Here is an 18,698-nt window from a genome sequence, read left to right on the forward strand (position 1 = left end):
GAGCAGTTTCTAACGCTTTTGACAAAGCCCTCGTGAAAGCGTTTTTCTAACAACCCCCTTCTACACGGCACGAGCTGCAGGCACCGCACTCTCGAGGAATCCCGGCAGCCCAAAAGAGGGAGACAGAGAGGGCAGGGACGTGCTTCTGCACCCACACAGCCTGGCACCGGCTGCTGCATCCTGGAGGATTCCCGAGCCTGGCGAGGTGTCTCTGCCTGGAAACTCTCTGGAGATCTCCTCCTCCTCTTCCTCCTCCAGCCCTTCCCATCATCTCTGCTGAGGCAGTAGCATGGCCCACGCCAGCTCTGCAGCCATCCCCCATACCCTTGAGGCATCGGGGCATCACCACCCCATGGGGCTTTGATACCAGTGGGACCAAGGGAGAAATCCATCGGGATCTCAGTTCTCTCAGCTGGCTGTTTTTCGTTTTCTTCATCTCCCTGGTTATACTTTCTCGTTTAATCTGACAGGGTTTATGGCCCTTTCTTTGTTTCTCAGTGTTTTGGAGGATGCTGTCTTGTTTCTGTCCATCTTCATTGCCTGGCTGGCAGCGAGTTTGCCGGCTCTCACGCTGCCTGCAGGCTGTGACACGGTGTCCTGCTGGAGCCCTCCCATTCCATAGGCAACTTCTGAAGCTCTTTTTTGGGGTGAGCATGGCTGGGGTGCGCTCCATCAGCCTGTGCTCTACAGGGGCAACAAGGCTGGCAGCCTGTGGCTCTGTTGGATGGATCCACTGACTGCTCCTGTGTCCTGCCCTCTGTAGCCTCGCAGTCTCTGAGCATCCCCCCGTGATGGTTCCCTGGGTCATGCTGTCACTGTGCCAGCCGTCACCAAAGCAGCTTGTACTGAGCACCTGAATGAGGTGACAGCGGCGAGGCCCTGTGGGCAGGGGGGACTGGAGAGGGGACCCCACCATGGTGGGGCAGCGGTTGGTGATCACCCAGGGACCACTTGGGATCAGCTGAATTTCATGGTTTCTTTAACGACCTTGGCATGATAAGAGAATGATGTGATCACCACCAAAGTGCAGTCGGGAAGCAGGGCCGGCAACAGGGAGGGCAGGGGTGGCGCACGGGGGGCCCCAAGGCGAGGCTGGGGCCATCGCTTGGGGTCTGAGGGGTCTGCGTGGGGGAGCACAGGCAGGGCAGGCAGCACGATGACTGTGCAGAGGCTGGAGTGCCCCTGCGAGCGGGGCATGGTGGGATGATGAGAGGTGGCAGGCGGTGGGGATGGGGTGACCCGGAGATGGGGCACCATGGGGATGGAGGGCAGTGGGGATGGGGATCCATGGGACTGCGGGAGCCCAGGGCACGGGGGGGGCTGTTCCACCCCGGCCCGTCCCCGCGGTGGGGGCCGTGCAGCGCCGTGATTGCCCGCAGCGAGCCCGGGTCGCCGCTCCGACGGACACACGGGCCCTCGGGGCCGGGCAATGCCGCCCCCCCCAGCTCCGCTCCGCCCCTCCCCTCCCCGGGGCCGGTCCCGCTCCCGCCGCCGTGACGTGTGCGCGGGCGGGGCGGGGGCGGTGCGTGACGCGGGGCGCGCAGCCGGCGGCTGGGCTCGGCGCGGCGGGGCACAGAGCCCGCAGAGCGGCGGAGCCCGCAGAGCGCGGCCATGCAGCGGCTGCCGGCGGCCCCGCGCCGCTGACCGCCGGCCCCGCCACCGCCGCCATGAACTTCCAGGGCGGGCCCGGGCAGAGCCCGCAGCAGCAGAGCCTGGCGGCGCCGGGCGGGCCGGTGCCGGTACCGGTGCCCGGCCCCTCGGGGCCGCAGCCCGGCGGGCCACCGCCGCCGCAGTTCGGTCTGTCCAACTCGGCGGCGATCCGGGCCGAGATCGGTCGCTTCGAGTCGGTGCACCCCAACATCTACGCCATCTACGACCTCATCGAGCGCGTGGAGGACCTGGCGCTGCAGAGCCAGATCCGCGAGCACGTCATCTCCATCGAGGGTGAGCGGAGCGCCCGAACCGGGGACAGCCGAACCGAACCGAACCGGGGGCAACCGAACCGGGCCGCGCCGAACCGCGCTGGGCCAGGCTCCGCTAGGCAAGCGGGATCGCGCCGGCCCCGACCACGCCGCATCCCACCGCGCGGAACCGGGCCGGGCCGGGCCATCGCCGCTGCCCTTTGTCCCCGCCGTCCGCTGCACCTGCTCCCGGTGCTCGCCGGGGGCGGGGGCCTCGCCCGCTGCTTGCCCGCGGGGCCCGGCTGCAGCCCTGCCCGCCGGGCCCCGCAGCTGCGGCGGGAAGTGGCCGCGCCGGCCCGCGGGGGTGGCCGGAGGCGCGGTGGGGCTGGGCTGAGGCCTGCGCCGACGCGGGCCGGGGCCTGCGGCTGCGGCGCCCACCGATGTCGGGGACCGAGATGGGCTCCGTCCCCGGGGCTGCAGCCCCCGAACCGGGCGGGAGGAGAGGCGGGAAGGGAGGGGGTGTGCTCCGCAGCCGCGGCGGACAGCGCCGGGGGTCGCGGCCTGCGCAGGGTTGTAGCCCGCCCGCCTTCGTCCTGCCTCCCTCCCGATCAGGGGCTGCGAGCCGGGCGCCGAGCTCTGGGCGGGGGGTTCTGTCCTTGGAATCGGCGGGCAGCGGATCCTGTGGGCGTGCGGTGTGTTGGAGCCCGTTAGGATGAATAATGCGGAAAACTGCGGTGTCGGGCCAGGAACTCGCAGCTGAGAGGCTGAGGTAGAGCCGAGTGAAGGGGTGGATGAGGGGAAAGGGAAGGTGCTGACCTGGGTGGGCTGGGGGCAGCTCACAGCCACTCAAGGGGTCCCTGTGGCTGGCGTTGGTGAGCCTCAACCCTCTGACCCTGCACCCAGGCTTCACCTTTCAACAGAGAAATCCTTGGGGCCACGTGTGCCGTTCGGTCTGCATAAGGGGTCCTGGTTTGCTTTGGTGGCTTGATGAGCGTGGCTGTTTCCCTGCTGTGGTTTTTGTTGTCTCTGCTCGGTTTTGGCAGCATTCTCGGGTCTGCTCCCAGGCACTCACAGCAGGCACATCGCTGCAGGTGGCACGTAGGACCAGTTTGGATAGCGGTGGAATGGAGCAGCGCTGTGTTGGCTGCCACGGCAGGTGACAGCCTGCTCCAGTGGCTCCCCTGGAGCTCTTCTCAAGGTGCCTCCATCCCACTCCGGTCCCTGGGATGGTTTCTTTGCAAGGAAGAGAAGTCAGAGGGACAGTAACAAAAGCCTGAAGTTTTTCATGTTTGAGGGGATGTAAATTGTTTCATCTGCCTTGTGGTGCAAGGACAAAGGACATGCAGTGGGATCAGAATGAGGTGGATGTAGAACCAATAACAGGAGGGGGCTTTTCCCACTTCTGTGACTGGTCAGTGAGGTCTTCTGCCACAGTTGAATTAATGGAATTTAATGAGGTGAAGAGGGAAGAGATTGGTCCGAGAGATGAGTGGGAGTGCACATGCCATAGCAGTGCCCAAGCCCTTGGTGCTGGGGCTCCTGTCAGGAAGGTTGGGACAGCCCTGATGGGGAAGACCATCTCACATCCATTCCCAAGGAGCTCCTGCAGCTCTTGCTTGATGTGCCTCTGATGCAGCAGAAGACCCAAGGTGAAATGCAGTGGAAGACCCAAGTAATCGGCAACTGTGATGACGTGGTCTGATCCTGCTTGTCATTCCCATGTTGTGGGATGGAGAAGCTGCCACCTGAAATACTGCTGTACGAAACCCGGGCTTTACTCCCCAGTTACCAATTTCTCCACAGGCAGAGTGTGGGCTCCCTGTGTCCCTGCTCTTGTTTCCCTCCATGCAGGGCTGCAGAGCCTCTCTGGCTACCCTAGGCAGCGGGTGCGTGTGTCCTCCCCAGCCATTGCCCTCCTGCGCCATGCGAACGTGGGGAAGCTGATGCCGAGCGTGTTGGCGTTTAGGTGCGTCTCTTAGCAACTTCTCTGGTGGTGCGTGCTTTCTCCTGCTGCTCAAAACAAGGTGTGAAATAAAATCCTTCCACACGCAGCTGCAGGAAGGCAGGGCCCTTCCAAAGCTGGATGGCAATGGTCTCGCTTAACCCGAAAAGGGAGGGGTGAGGAGTGACCAGCATGCTCCAGTCACAGACCCGTCCTGTCTCTTCTGGTCCTTCCCCATCTTGTCCCTCTGTTATTTCCAGCGGTGCATTTGGTGGAGCAGGAATACCACAGATTTCCCTATTTTGGCTACAGTCCCCGCTTACCTGCTCAGCACTGGGTGGAATTGTGATCCTGGTAAAGGGTGCTGTGATTCTGCAGTTACCTGCAGTAGGTTACCACCTATATGTGGGAGGCTGAATTAACGGTGGGGTAATTAACCATTGGAAGAGTTTTGCTGGAGATGTTATCTCTTGAAGTGCCTGAATATGGAAGACAGCATCCTTCTAAACTGCGTGCTTTGGGCTAGATACAGGAATTGCTGGAAGAGGGTTTTTGTTTATGTTGTTGATCCAGAGATCAGATTCTGTGACTGTAATGATGCTTCTGGTCCTAAAATCTGTTATGGAAGTTGCCACTGAAATCCCAAATTCAACTTCCTAACACTGAGTGCTGGATCTTGCAAGTCTTGCTTATGTCCTCTTACCAGATTCCTTTCCTGCAGGCAATGCCTTCATTTTTCAAAGGGAGAAAGGCAGGGGCACTGTGGACAAGCTCCTCACCCTCTGGCCGGAGCTAGGGTGGCCAATGCTTCAGTGCAGGTTTTCCCCTTGAGAACGTGCTCTGTACAGAAACCTTGCGGTTTTGTGGCTTGTGCTGCAGCCAGCATTACAAGGAGGGTAGTTAAGAAAGAGCTGGGTAGGCTGCTGCCCCTGAAAGCCTTGGTGGCTTGGATGGGTCAGGGGGAAGGAACTTTTCCCAAGGAGAAACAAGAAGAGTTTGGAGTCAATGATGGGATGAAAGCAGCACGTAGACGGACCTGTGGCTGCTCGCTGGTCAGGCTCTCCTGGGCCCGACCCGAGACAGTGCTCAGTGTTGCTGTGGGAGGAAAGGGAAATCAGCTTCATTTTGGTCTCTTCCTTGTAGCTGGATCTTCTTTGCTCAGAGGCTGCGGCAGGAGAGAGTGCTGTTGGGTGCTCAGGGCTGGGGAAGGCGGTGGGCTTGGCCGGTTGCCACTGTCAGCTGAATCACGGGCAGGACCCGGTGGTTTTCAGTAGTTTCTAACCACCAAATTTGGACAGATTTTCAGGGGGCTAGCGAAAAGCGCTTCCCTCATCCCAGCCGTGTTTCTTTGCCAAATTTCAGAGGCTGCTGCAAGCTGCTGAGCTCCGTAAGAGATTTTGTACATGCGTAAAGCAAAATGCTATGCAACTTCAGTCCCGAGGTTGGTGCGACCCCTGCTTGTAATAAATGTGACCTCTAATGATGTTACTCTGGAACAGACTATAGACAGGATTATATTAATAGAATTTGTAATTGGAACAGTAGTCGCACAGCACTTAATTTCTTTCATAGAAGTGAGTTTTCAGAAGTGACCAAAATGCAGGTTCGAGGCAGGGAGAGCGACACCGATGGTGCAGAGTGTGGCCAGAGGGATGCACAGGATGGGGACCGTGGGTTGCATGGGGCAGCAAGAGCCATCGTGGATCCCTGGGCACACAGGAGGGAGCAGCGAGGAAGATGGAGTGATGAAAGGAGGATCATGGTTACAGAGAGGTCTTCTGTGTGCATGAAGTAATGGAGGCCAGGGGGAGGAGGTGGAAGGTAGATGAAGAGAAGTACATGAGATCCATCAGCAGAGCTTTTGTTGAATGATCAGAATCTTTTCCTGATGTTAGCTGTTGTGCACGTGTCTTGCAGCCCACCTAAGCTGCAAGGGAAGAGCTTGGAGAAGATTGTTGGCTGTGCTGAGAGGATTTGGTGGCCAGTAGCAGGAGCAATAATCTGTCTGAATGGGTAGTCAGAGTTTTACCTGGAATGCATGTTTTTCTCTTTATCATCCTTTCGCACCCCTCCAACATGCTGCTAAACTCGTTTTGGTTCCTTTCTGCATGTTAAGAAGTGGGATTAGTTTGGAAAAGATTTCCTCTGTATTCCTCAGCTGTTGCTTCCCTGGCAGAAGCACAGGATGAAAAAAGCCTGGAGAATGATCTGCTGATAGCAGGCGGGTGGTTAACTGTGGCTCTGCATCTGGCTTTAGCTGGGCAGGAGTTGCCTTTGAGTCTTGGCTTTGCATTGTCCCAGCTGTTCTGCTGCGTTTATAACTGGAATGGACTATTGGGTCACTTGGTGTGACGGCTTTCATCCCAGGGTTTAGCCTTTTCCCAGTAGGGCAGCTGGATAAGGCATATCTTCGAGACACAGTTACTGTCCAGGGCCTTGCTGCCTGTACACCATTAGCTGTCCCATTATTAGCTGTCTTGCTGTTAATAATTAGCATATTTTTTTCAACAGACATCTCCAACATCCTGGATATTCATTTTTGCATCTCTAAGAGAGAGTACTCCTTTGATACTGGGTATTTTCATGTTTAAAGCTGCTTGTACAAATTAATGGGGTCACTTTCTTGTCTCTCTGATGACTTAAACTGGCTGAACCATTGTATTCACTTCCAGCATCAGTTTTACAGCTCCATTCTGCATCCTTTTCCAGTGTCTACTGAAACTGGCTCCTGATGCTCTGATTCACAAAGCAAAATCCAAGGCAGGAGTTGCTGCTGATGCAGTCAGTATCTTGTTGAGGAAGATAAGAAAGAGCAAAGCTCTCTGGAGTTGTCCTAGCATCCTGCTGTGGTTCTGGGTTGTCCCGTGCTGCCAGGCCGCACGCAGGGTTTGCCGGCATGTCCCTGCTCAGCTGAATCAGCCTCAAGTAAATTACACCCTTTGGGAAGGAGGGTGTTCTGCTTAGCTAGCTTTTTCCTGCTAATTCCATGACCTCTGCAGAATTGCCTTGTTTATGTGTGCCTCTAAGTTCCTGAAGGCTGGGAAACCACAGGGAATAGTGGTGGGGTGCAGTGGGAGAAGCGGGGCTCCATCTCCTCCGTGAGCAACAAACTTGAGAGCCATCAGCGCATCTTTGCCCCTGGGGCTGGAGCCGGGCATCCCAGGTGGCTGCATGTCTCCTGCCGTGCTGCCCCTTCTGTGTGCTGGAATGGGGCTGGGCTCCTGTGTCACTGCAGTCTTGAGCTTTGCTGGAAATCAAGTTCACATGTTTGTTTTGCTTGGGGTCTCAGGGCAAAACCTACCAGGTGAGACCTCCTTGGTGGATCTTCTCGAGCCACTGTATGTGCTAGCAAGGAAAAGCCCTGGATCCTCTCCCACAGCAAGTGGCAGAGGAGTCAGCAGGGCCAACACTGCTCAACATCTCCCGCAGCCGATGCATGGTGTGAATGGCACAAGCAGAAATGCCTCTGTAGGGAGATGCCTGATGCAGGTCCTGGTGTGCAGGAAGACCTTGTCCCCGTAGGAGTGATGGACAGAGTAGAAACCCTGCTGGAGGAGGCCTGTAACATGCTTGGACAAATACATGCACTCTTTAATGATGTTTTATGTTGCATCCCAAATCGTCTGGAATAACCTTTGGGAGATGCAGGTCTCACCTCACAGAGCTGACAACTCAAGAACAAGGTTTTGTGGGAGAGTCAGAAGAGCAGAGAAAGAAATTTGTTGATGCTGTGATTGACAGGAGTTGGAAAAGGTGATAAAGCTGGAGCAGGAACACTGGAAGATGATCTTGACAGCTGAAGACTGAGTGGGATGAGGTTACAGGTGCAGCGGTGAGGGAAGAGAAGGTTTCTGGTGCTGCAGGGGCAAGAACTCTGAGCTTGTGGCTGAAGAGGAAAAGATGGGGATGTGGAGGTACACCGCAGGGAAAGAACAGATTTGGATGTGGCCTCAGTGCACGCATTGGAGATTTCTGTGGCTGTGGTTTCACAATTACCTAAATACAACACGCGTGTGGTTCTTGCTAGAAGGGACCATGTAGCTCTTCCCACCTGGCAGCTCCTTGCCTGCCCTCCCTTTTACCAGCGCTGGCTGCTGTGGTGGAAACCAAGCTTTGCACTGGGATTTGGTGGATCTGTTCTGAGCTGCGCACTGGGCTCACAGTGCGATCACATGAATGTGGGTGTGGGCGCAGGCGAGGACGGGGTAATGCATGGCCAGAGCTGGGGGGCAAGGCAAAATGAACCTCTGATTCTGAGCTTGGGTGAGACAGCTTTGCTTACAGCAAAGGTCTGTTTGCTAAATATCCTGAGCATGACAGCAGCACAAGTCAAGTGCCTGGGGAGGAGAATGGGAGGCGATGCCTGTTTGAGGAATGCTTTCTCCATGTGTTTTGGCAGATGTCAGCAGGTCTTCCGGAGCTCAGTGTGGTTTCTGTGCATTGTTTAGTCCTTGGTGGCTCTCTTCCCTTGGCTTGTTCAGTCTTCCTTGACCCAATGCAAGCTCACAGCTCTCACAGTTTCTCCCAGCAGGAAGTTGCACAGTTTGGTTTCACAGAGTCTTTTTGCTTGTTTAGGGGCTGTTCTGCACCCGACTGGTACTCTAAGTGGTGATATCCCACTGACCAGCAGCTGCACGGCCTCTGTCAGGATAGGGGTGGCTGTGGCAACTCTGTCCCTGGGAGCTGCCTCTGTTCAGCGTAGGGGGAGACCTTGGTTAGTGGCTGGGACTGTTGCTTGTGCTTTCCTTCTGTGCTCGGGCTGGAGCTTTGCCTGGTGAGGATGCAGTAGGAGAGACTCAAGACAGTTAGTGTTTGGCAATTGGTCTGTGATCTTGAACCAGCTTTCAGGAGGTTTCCTAAACCTCCTGGTGGAGCGTGCCTGCTCTGTGCAGAGACCCTCAAGTCTTGAGCAGTGCTGGGCTCTGAGCTCCTCTGTAGTCTCACCAAGGTGAGGATTAATGGCATTTGCACATCCAGGCTGGCTGTTCAGAGCTGGGGATAGGAATTCTGGTTAATTTGGGTGGCCCAAGTAGGTTTAAATTCTGTGAGATCTGTACCATAAACTGTTTCCAGGTGGGCTGGCTGATGTGAAATGGGTGCCACCTCCTCCGCTCATCAGAAGCATGTGCAAGAGTGAGTGTTCCTGGTGGCCCTGGGCAATGGGGTGCTAGCCCTGGAGCTAAAGCCCTGGTCTCACTCTTGGCTGGCGGTGAATGTGAGAGGGCCGTGGGCAGGGGTCATGGCTTGCAAAGAAGCAACAATGGGCTGAAGGGCTGATACAAAAGCCGAACTACTAGAAATTGAGGGATGCAAGAGCTGCCCCAGCAATGTGTCTGTGACCAGAGCTCTGAGCCTTGACAAGCACCATCATACTTCCATTGCATCCCTTGCTGGGCAGGAGGAGTCCTTTCATCTTTGTGATCCCACCTTCCTACTTTGGCATCCGATTTCTTCTAAATCCTCCACCAGCACTTCCTGTGAGTCAGAGCCTCCTGTACAGCTGCATGGACAAACCAGGACCATTTGATTTCTGCCTGCAGTGTCCTGCTTGAAAAAGGCAACTATGATCTTATTACCCCTGCAATGCTCTGGGCATCAGCAGTAGTACTGAAGCTGAGGTATTGCCTATTCAGGTGGATTTTCTGGAGTGTCGTAGTGAGAGCAAGGAGTCTTCTGAGGCAGGATAGCTGAAAATCAAGGTAATTTTACCCTGCTTCCCTATTGAAAGGAAATTCATATGATAAAGATCTGTTCTTCTATGTCTGCTTGCCTCTCCTGCCTCAGTAACTTGCAAAACTGCTGCCCAGTTTCAGCCAAACCCGGCAGAGCCCTGCTGTTTCTGAATTCCTGCAAATCCCAAGAAAACAGGTATCTAGACAGAGCAGAGCAGCCCAGCTGGTGCCACAGGGAGGGAAAGGGATGTTTGCATCTGTCCTCAGTGGCTCGCTGCCATGGGGCTGCATCTCCACTCTGGCTTGTGTGAGTCACCCTGGAAGTTCTTGCCGGGGGTTATGTGTGAGATCTTGTTCTTTCCATGTGATCTGTGTGGTGATGAAATCCACCCAGTCATTGAGGACGCTGCGCCTCAGCTACAACTAACAGGTTGCTGCATCCTGAATCCTGGTGGCGTTGTGCTGATGCTGTAGTCCTGGAGGTTTGGGAGCCACCAGCTCCAGGTTCGTCATCTTGTATCTCAGCCTGCTGTGATGGATAACGTGGGCTGTCAGCCCCGGACACTTAACTCCCTGTAGCAGTGACTCCTGTGCTTAATGAAAAGGGCTTTGCCCTTCAGATCAGGCTCTAGCAAGCACATATCCCTTCCCAATCTCCAGTTGAATGGAGAGCAAATCCATGAACGCAGCAGCGCTGCTGGCCAGATGTTCCCAACGGGTGATGGGTGCTGCAGGGTTGGAAGCACCCTGGCATTTCTGTTTGGGAACGTTAGGTGTGAGTCTGCTGCTTCTGTTGCTGGCTTTTTTTTTCATTGCAGTCATACCTTGGAGCCATATGGGAGCAGGTTCCTCCTGCAGAAGATCCTGCGAAAACACAGGACAAAGAGAGCCCTGCTGCAGAGGTCTTGCGGCGTAGTTAAAAACGAGAAGTAGATGCCAATGAGCAAGCAGGGAGCACACAGGGACAGCGGGACAGCGTAGGCTTCATTGTGGACATAGGCTTAACATGGCAGTCATCTAATGTGTGCTGGTTTTTATGTTGCTGGTGAGTACGGAGGCACAGGAGAGCTTTAAGGAGCAATATGAAAGAGGATAATAAAGCAGATTTCAGGTTGTTTACAGAGAGCTCTTTTCAAACACAAAGTACAAATGGGAGAAAATAGAGGTGCTTGCTTGAAATTCAGCAGCTGGGAAGTGGAGATTGCTGTCACAGTTTGGGAGGGAGAAGAGTCAGCTCTACAGCAGCGAAGGAAGGATCGCTGTTAGCGTATGAGTAGGTTGGGAGGGTGAAGACAAGCAGCTTGCAGTTGACGTGACAGAAGAGGAGGACCTGGAGGGGGGATTCAAAAGGAGGGTTGGCCTGCTTAAGAAAGAGAGGTTAGGAGAATAATTTTAGCAGCAGCATTCTGACTGAATACAGATGAGGCACGATTTTATGCGTGTTAGACAGTTTTTGGGGGGAAGGGTGCAATAGTGATTGATGTAGAGTGGAAGCCTGGGGTCTTCAACTGTGTGGCCTGATGATAAAGGCTGTATTTCAGGGACTATAACTTGTGTAGCTCTGTAGGGGTTTAGGGACAATCAGGATATAGAGAGGAGAGTTAGGTCCATGAACTCTATTCCCTGTCTGAATTGTGTCCTTAATTCACAGACAGGATCTAAGTGATGTCCCCAGGCATCGAGCAGGAAGGGCTTGGGGGAAAAGGGGACAAAGCTGGGATTAGTAACAGCTCTCTTTAATCATGTTGAGCTTGGGCTTGTGGGTACACACTTGAAATGCTGGAGGGGAAAATAAGCTGAGACTTCATTTTGGACAGGAGACAGTCCAGAAATAGAAAGGCAGAACTATGAATCATCAGCATAGAGCTGAGAGATGGTATTAAATTAAAACATAAGGCTAGCTAGAAGAAGCATGAAGGAAAGAAAGAAGGTGCTGTGGGCAGAGCCATGTGAGACACCTGAAAAACAGCAGAGCTGAAGGTGGGGGGGTGAGGACAGTCTTTCTGATGCTGGTGAAAGAAGCAGTAAAAAATTAGCAGGAGAACCAAGAGAGTAAGAGAGTTGCTGAGAGCACAAGGACAAAGTGTGGTGGCTAGTTAGCTTCCTGAAGGAGCAGCTGGCAGGGTCCAGAAGAGAGAGACTTTTTGTCAGGGCTTCTAGTGGGAGACAGCACAAGAGGCAATAGTTTTAAACTGATAGAAGGTAGATTTAGATTGGACATGAGGAAGGAGTTCTTCCTGTGAGGGTGGTGAGTCACTGCCACAGGTTGCCCAGAGAAGCTGTGGCTGCCCCATCCCTGACAGGGTTCAAGGCCAGGTTGCATGGGGCTTGGAGCAGCTTGGTCTGGTGGAAGGTGTCCCTGCCCATGGGAGAGGGTTGGAACTGGATGGGCTTTAAGGTCCAACCCAAACCATTCTGCAATTCCATTAAATTTCTTCCAGTGTTTGACTGTCCTTTCCTTAGAAAGTTTAACCTGAATCTTTTTTTTGTTCCTAATTTCAGCTGCTTACCGAGGACAAAGGGAACAGTTTGTTCCCTTCCTTTTTGCATCAGCCTCTTCCCATACATGAAAACTATAGCAGAATCCTATTCTTGAGGCTTAATAACTTCAGGCCTTTGTTGGTGACATCTTCTCATCCTGTGTTCATCTCTGTGCTGCTCTGGACTCCCTCCTTTTGATCACATCCCTCTTGGAAAAGTGGTACCCAAAGACTGGATGCAGCCCTCAGCCTAAGCACGAGGCAGGACTTAACTCCGCAGCCTTGTGTCTGTTCATGTGATTCAACACAGTGGTTGCCTTTTCTCAGCAATACAGTATTGCTGGCTCGTGTTGGTTTGTGATTCGCTTTGGCCCCCAGATCCTTTTCTGAGGAGCTGCTAACTGCTGTACAGCTCTGGCCTGTTCTTGGGTAAATGATTAATGCTGTGTAAGTGTAGACCTTCCCAGTGGCCCCCTTGGAATTTAATCCTTTTTAGACACTTTCTTCAATTTGACAAAGCCATTTAGGATTCTAATCTTTGCAGTCACTCTTAGTTTCATGCCACCTGCAATTTTAATGAGCATATTTTCTTCCATCATCTGGTTGGTTAATAGAGCTGAACCTAGGAGAAACCTTCCCCAATTCAGGTTGATACTAATTTCAATTTGTGTGGTCATCCTTGATAAATATGCTCAGCATAGTTGTCAGATCAATGTTGTTCTGAGTGTATAGTACATTTATCCTTCCTTAAATTAATTTTGAGGGCACCATGTGAAACAGAGTCAGAAACATAATGTGTGATGCTTAGCATCTGCTTCTGTGCTGTGCTGAAGGTCTGTGACCCCACTGCAGAAGGAAATGGTGTTGCTTAGACACCGTTTGTCCCTGTGTACTAATGCTTGCCTTGTCTTCCAGGGACTTTGAGGTTGCTGCTGTTGTTGCTTTCTTTTTCTGATGTTTTGAATCAAAGTGATCTGTGAGTTCTCGGCTTCTCTGTTTGGTTTTAAGGGTGGGCACTACTCTTGCCTCTTTGGGTGCAGGTGCCTTCCGTCAGCAGAGAGCTGTTGGGGCTTGAGCTCTTCTGAGGTTGCTCCAGTGGAAGCAGCCTCAGCAGTGAAGCGCTCCAGGGTCAAGTTAATCAAAATCTGACATTGCATTGTTTTACTGAAAGTGTAGATATGTTCTTTGGCCACTCCCCCTTGTGCTAGACACCTCTTTGCTGTTCACAGCGAACGCTTACGCAAAGAGGCATGAACCACTTTGTCCTCAGTGCCATTTCTCAATTGCCTTTTCTATCAGACCAGTCTGTTTCATGTTGTTATGCTGATTACTGGTGTACATGAGAATTGCTTCTTGCCTCTGCTGTTGATTGCTAGTCTCTTCTTACTCTTTGTGTAGCTGTTTTGAGTTCAGTCTCTGGTGCTGATGCCACTCTTTTGTATTCATCCTTATTAATCTGACCTAATTTCCACTTTCCACATGCATGCCTTCCTGTGCCTGAGACCAATAAGGAGCTCATGTGAGTCAGCCAAGTTGGTCTCCTACCACACTTGTTATTCATTTGCACCAGCGTAATTTCTGTTTGTGCCATTAGCACCACTGCTTTGAGGACCTGCCAGCTTTCTGTAATCCTTTTAAAATTCTTTATTTTCTTTTTCCTTTTGGATTTGCCTCCAATAAGAGCTTGCCTATGGAATTTGGTAACGTCTGCCTTGGTGGAGTATCTTATTTATAGTTTATTGTCCCTCCTCTGATAAATCATAAGAACCTGTGGACAGTCCTTTTTCTGCTCTGCCTCCTCTTGACTGCTTTCTTCAGAGGATTCGCTGAAGGATGCTTTAGTAGACTGTAAGAGCTGGAAATTAAGTTGGAAAGAGCAAGATAAAATCAGAGGACAAAACGGCATGTGACCTGGTGCAAGTAAGGAATGGGTGTGGGAGAATCTGCCCAACCCCTTCTGCTTGGGAGCCCAGGCTTCAAAGTGGGTTGTTGGTGAGAGGATTGCACAACGTGCCTGTGATGAGACATTTAGCGAGCTTGTGGTGAAGGGTACGAGGAAATTGTGGTGATGAGAGGGGTGAGACTGGAGTATATTCCTCTTGCGGGAAGAAAATGTCTAAAAGTAGGTTGAGCTCAGTTAACTGGGTTTTGTTTTTTCAGCACAGAATTGGGTACTTGAGTATCAAGCATTTTGCTGTGTATTGTGAACTAATAAAACTGGTGCTATTACCCCACTGTTTGGCTTAATAAATTGTTTGACTGAAGCATTTCTCAGACAAACACGTAGGTCAGACTGAAAAACATCAAGAGCTGGAGAATGGCAGAGCTGGCCCTGCTGGAAGGGATATTGGGAAGTCTCTAGTGCAACATCCTACTCAATGTGAGGTCAGTGCTGCCATGCAAGCAGGTTGCAAAGGGCTTTGGCCATCTGAAAAGGTCTTTAAGACCTCGAAGGATAGGGCTTCCACACCTAGCATAGCACATGGCAGCGGTGCCCAAACCAACCTTTGGTTGGTGGTTCCAGCTGTTAATTCCTCTAGTTACTAATAGCATTTAATTTCTAATTTGCATTAATTTGGTTTAAAGTCCCATTTTTTCGCTTGTTCCTTTAGATTGGACTAAATAAAACTGTTAACTGAACATTATTCCCTGAAAAGTTTACTCACATATGTCTTGATGTTCTTTTTTGGAAAGTGGATCACATAATTCTTGTCAGATGTCTCTTTGTGAGTCCATTTACTGTGGCCTCCAAAGATCCTTTATGGCTCTCCATTACTCAGTGTTTTTAAAATAATAAAAAAATCAGAATATAGGCAACATGCCTATAGTCTGACTCAACTGCTGTTAACATTTCCTGTAACTCCATCTCCTGTCTCTATTGACCATTCTTTTTAAGTATCTGAGCATTGATTAGCTCTTTCGCTTCAGCACTGCACTGACGACTAATGATGAACTGCTCAGCTGCTCAGACCTTTGAACCTTTCCTAGGATTTGACCTACCATCGTACAGGTATGTCTGGTAATCCTTGGTCCAAACATCTTCCTACAGTGATTGCTGGTAATCCCCAGTCAAAACACCTTGCGCTGGGCAGTACTAAAAGATGCTTTAGCTGAATGGGCTCAGCTTGCAAAGTGATCCAGATCACTCAATCACATCCTAGTCCCAGATTCTGCAAGTTACAGCATCAACCAGATGTTTTTCAATCACAAACTTTCTTTTACTTGCATTATTGCCTCACATAGAGAAAGCGTTGAATAGCATCAGGTCTGATACGGATTCGTTTTTACCATCAGAGAAATGTTGCCTGGATCTCTGGAAATCTCCAATCCACCCTATTCAGAGTGGGACTCTCACCAGCACTAGACCAGGCTCGCTGTGGTTTTCTCTGGCCGAGCGTAGAAAACTCTTCAGAAGGGAACATACAGCATGTATCTGCAGTAGCTACTCCGTTAGTGGAGAAGCTTTTCTGATACTTGGTCTCTGTGGTCCAAAGCCATGACATGTGGCTCCTGTCCCTTGTTGCACTGTCTGCTGTTGCTGAGAAGGGTTCAACTACATCTTTCGTGTAGATGAAAGCCACTGTTAGATTAGCCCTTTGCCTCCTCTTTGCCAGACTGAAGAAGCCCATCTCCTCAGTGTCACCGTGTAGATCAAGCCCCTCACTGCTTGGTGGCCATCTCTTGGACCGTCCCTGGTTTTATAACATCCCTCGTGAACTAGGGAGCCCCAGACTGGTGCAGTCTCACCAGTGCTGAGAGACAGGACAGACTCCGTCAGTCTGCTGACCATGCTTCTCCTGAAGTGACTGAGGATGTGGTCTGCCCCAAACCTAGGCATCTGCCTGTCTCCATGCTGAGCTCATTGAGGTTTCTCATCACCCAGTCCAAGCTTTTCATGGTATTTGTGCATTAGAGCTCTGTTGTTCAGCATATCCACCTGCGCCCTCTTGGGTCAGCATTATTGTGGGGGGGTGCACTCTGTCATTACATGGGTGGTCGATTAAGGTATGGCATGATACTGGCCACATATTGACCCGCGGGCTGCTCTGCTTATTACTGCCTGACAGATGGTTATTGAGCCATTGATTGCTGCCCTCAGCCTGATGGTTCAGGCAGTTCCTGCCCACCCTTACTCCTATTGTCAAGCCTGTATTTCCTCAGCTCAGCTGTTTCGTGAGGCAGCCAGGGTGATCCTGGATGATTTGCCATGGTAGATCCTGGTTCCTTGTTACCTGCTTGTTACTCCCATGTTTGGAAATGGCCTCCAGAAGGATGCAGAGCATTGTCCTTGCAGGGGATCCTGGAGCTGGTTGTCCTGGCATTAGACACCTTGCATGTTGTAGAGACTGGCATAGCAAGAGCATTTTCCCAGCTGTCTGGAGCTTCCCCATATTGCTAGGGTGGCTCTAGAGTATCACTAGATAGCATCGCTTACCTAATAGTGTGAAGTCCCTCTGTTTTTTTTCTGAGACCAGTCATTTAGTCAGCTCTTACTGTGACTGCATGTGTCATTACTGACTTCACAAAGTGTGAATTTATGATAGAAATACTGTATAGTCATAAGTCATATCTTCATGCAAACAGACAATTGTCTTTATCGGCACCACTTGAAACATCTGGAAGAATGAAATCAGATCTCTAACTTGAATTTCTGTTTTAAGAAAATCAGTTCCATTTAATCCTTCCCTTTACTTTGTAGCGGATTCATATTCAGATGGCTGCTTGGGGGAGTCTGTGTGTTCTTTTCAGAGTAATGAGGTACCTTCACTGTTTCAGTCATTCCTGAACATCTCCATTATTTCAGTGTTCATTAAAAATCAGCAGGAGCAGAAGAGTGATCCTTTCTGTGAGCTCGCTCTTTCTAAGACCATCACGTTGAAGTTGTTGCTCTCTGCTATCTGCCGTGGTGGTTTCTTGCTGTGTCTGTCCTGCAGGAGCTCTGTGGAGGTACCGTATTTTGCAAAGCTGCTTCCTGTTGTACTTAGCATTGTTGAAAAACTTCTTTTCCTGAAGTCTTCAGCTTCCTATACCAAGTTTTGATACTTCCTGCGTTCAAGATCTTATTGACATCTGTTTCCTCCTCTTTTTTTTTTTCCCCCATTTCTTACCCTGATGTTATTAGCCTCTAAGTTAGTTCAGGTCTTTTAGTCAAGTTGTCACCTTTATAGAGTTTTGGCTTTTTGGCTATCTGATAAATTATAATGAAAATGTAAAAAGCCTAAGCAACAACAAAAGCCCCAAACAAATGAAAAGACAGATGAAACCAAGCACCCCTTCAGACCTGGAATGCCAAATCCCATTTTCTTGCTGTGAAATTGTCCCATAGGTACATTCATTATCTAAGACAATCGGAAGCACACAGGCACTTGTTCTTTGCACCTCCTGGTCAGTGGGGATGCTGGAAGAGGCCCCAGCTGGGCTCTGTCACTGAGAGCCCATGTGAGGCTCTCCAGCAGGCTCAGAGTTTGTAGCCATGAACAGCGCTGGAGCTGAAACGGGGTTGTGGGCTCTATTTCCAGCAGCCTCTTGGTCCTAGGCAGAGCACGGTAGCCTTTAGAAAGCTGGTTGCATCCCATGCCGCCTTCTCTGGGATAAGCGGGAAGAAGCTGCTCTTATGCCCACAGCCCCTGCTGAGGTGGTGCCTTCCTTCATGCGAGTTGGCTGGGGCCATGTCAGTGGGTGAAGCCCCCACCTCTGCCCCCTGGTGCCTGTTTCCTTTGCAAGTGGTGTGTCATGCTCCTGCTCTCCCTGTTGTCTTGGGCTGTCTGTGTGTCCAGGGCTGTCCCACTGCTGGCAGAGCCTGGTCCACAATGCTCCTCAGCAGCATTGATCCCAGCCTCATGTCCCTTCCTCTCCTTGAGCTAATTCCGACAGTCCCAAATGGCAGTGGCGGGTGCTGGATTTAGGTGGCACACTAAAATAAATGCACAGTTAATGGGATTTTAGGTTAATTCATTGCTGAAGCAGGTGGTGTGCAGATTCCTCCAGCTGAAGAGGGCAGCATGTCAGAGGGACCAGGCAGGTGATGTCCCCTTGGTGTGTGTCCCAGCGCTGAGGGCACATTGCCATGTTTGTGCCTATCCAGGCTGGGGAAGGGCTTGTCTGACCCACAGCTGGGGTCAGATGATGGGGACCGTGGCAGGGACACTGGCACGTGTCCCTGCAGCACAGCTGGTGGCCCAGGACATCTCCTGCTCACAGTGCTGCTGGATCAGCGCTCTGCCCGACACCAGGACCCTTGGGGATCTGCTGGCAGCAGAACAGCAGAGCACATGAGGGAGGAAACCTGCGCCTGGAGCTGCTGTGGCAGCATGTGCTGGGCAGCCAGCATCCATCTGTCCATCTGCAGCGCTGTGTCCAAGGTGAGTCAGCCTGTCTCCACACTGGTGACTCAGTGGCAGACTCCCACGTGCTGTGCTGCCTGTGCCTGACTCACTGCCACTGCCAGCCAGAGCCACCCACTGCCCACTCCTCTCCACCAGCCGAGGGGTGTCAGCCCTGGCTGGCCAGATATACAGGCATGTATGGCTGTATCCAGGGAGTTCTGTCCAGAGGCTGAAGGAGTCTGTCCTGAAGCACACCCAGCTTTCATGGTACATTAGCTGTAGGTGTAGTTTGAAGCCATGCTTCTGTGTCTTGATGCAGAGCTTTGCCTGCCCAAGGGTGGAGATGGCTCCATGTGTGCTGTGCCTGGAGCAAGGCC

At 51.9% G+C, this 18,698-nt stretch overlaps 1 protein-coding gene across 2 annotated transcripts in view; it reads left to right on the forward strand.

The window, feature by feature from the left end:
• The first annotated feature begins 1,578 nt into the window (after positions 1–1,578).
• The window catches only part of AGAP3 (ArfGAP with GTPase domain, ankyrin repeat and PH domain 3), a 132,052-nt gene continuing 114,932 nt past the window's right edge, over positions 1,579–18,698 (forward strand). Inside the window, exon 1 of one of the 2 annotated variants that reach the window (XM_061346288.1) lies at positions 1,579–1,944. In XM_061346288.1, coding sequence (XP_061202272.1) covers positions 1,668–1,944 — 277 coding nt within the window. In that variant the 5' untranslated portion in view covers positions 1,579–1,667. The remainder of the gene's footprint in view (positions 1,945–18,698) is intronic. The other variant, XM_061346289.1, reaches the window with a different exon arrangement.

The sequence above is a fragment of the Neopsephotus bourkii genome, unplaced genomic scaffold, assembly GCF_033783945.1.
Source record: "Neopsephotus bourkii isolate Nb327-2 ecotype Australia unplaced genomic scaffold, CSIRO-AGI_Nbou_v1 NB_272, whole genome shotgun sequence".
Lineage (NCBI taxonomy): Eukaryota > Metazoa > Chordata > Aves > Psittaciformes > Psittacidae > Neopsephotus > Neopsephotus bourkii.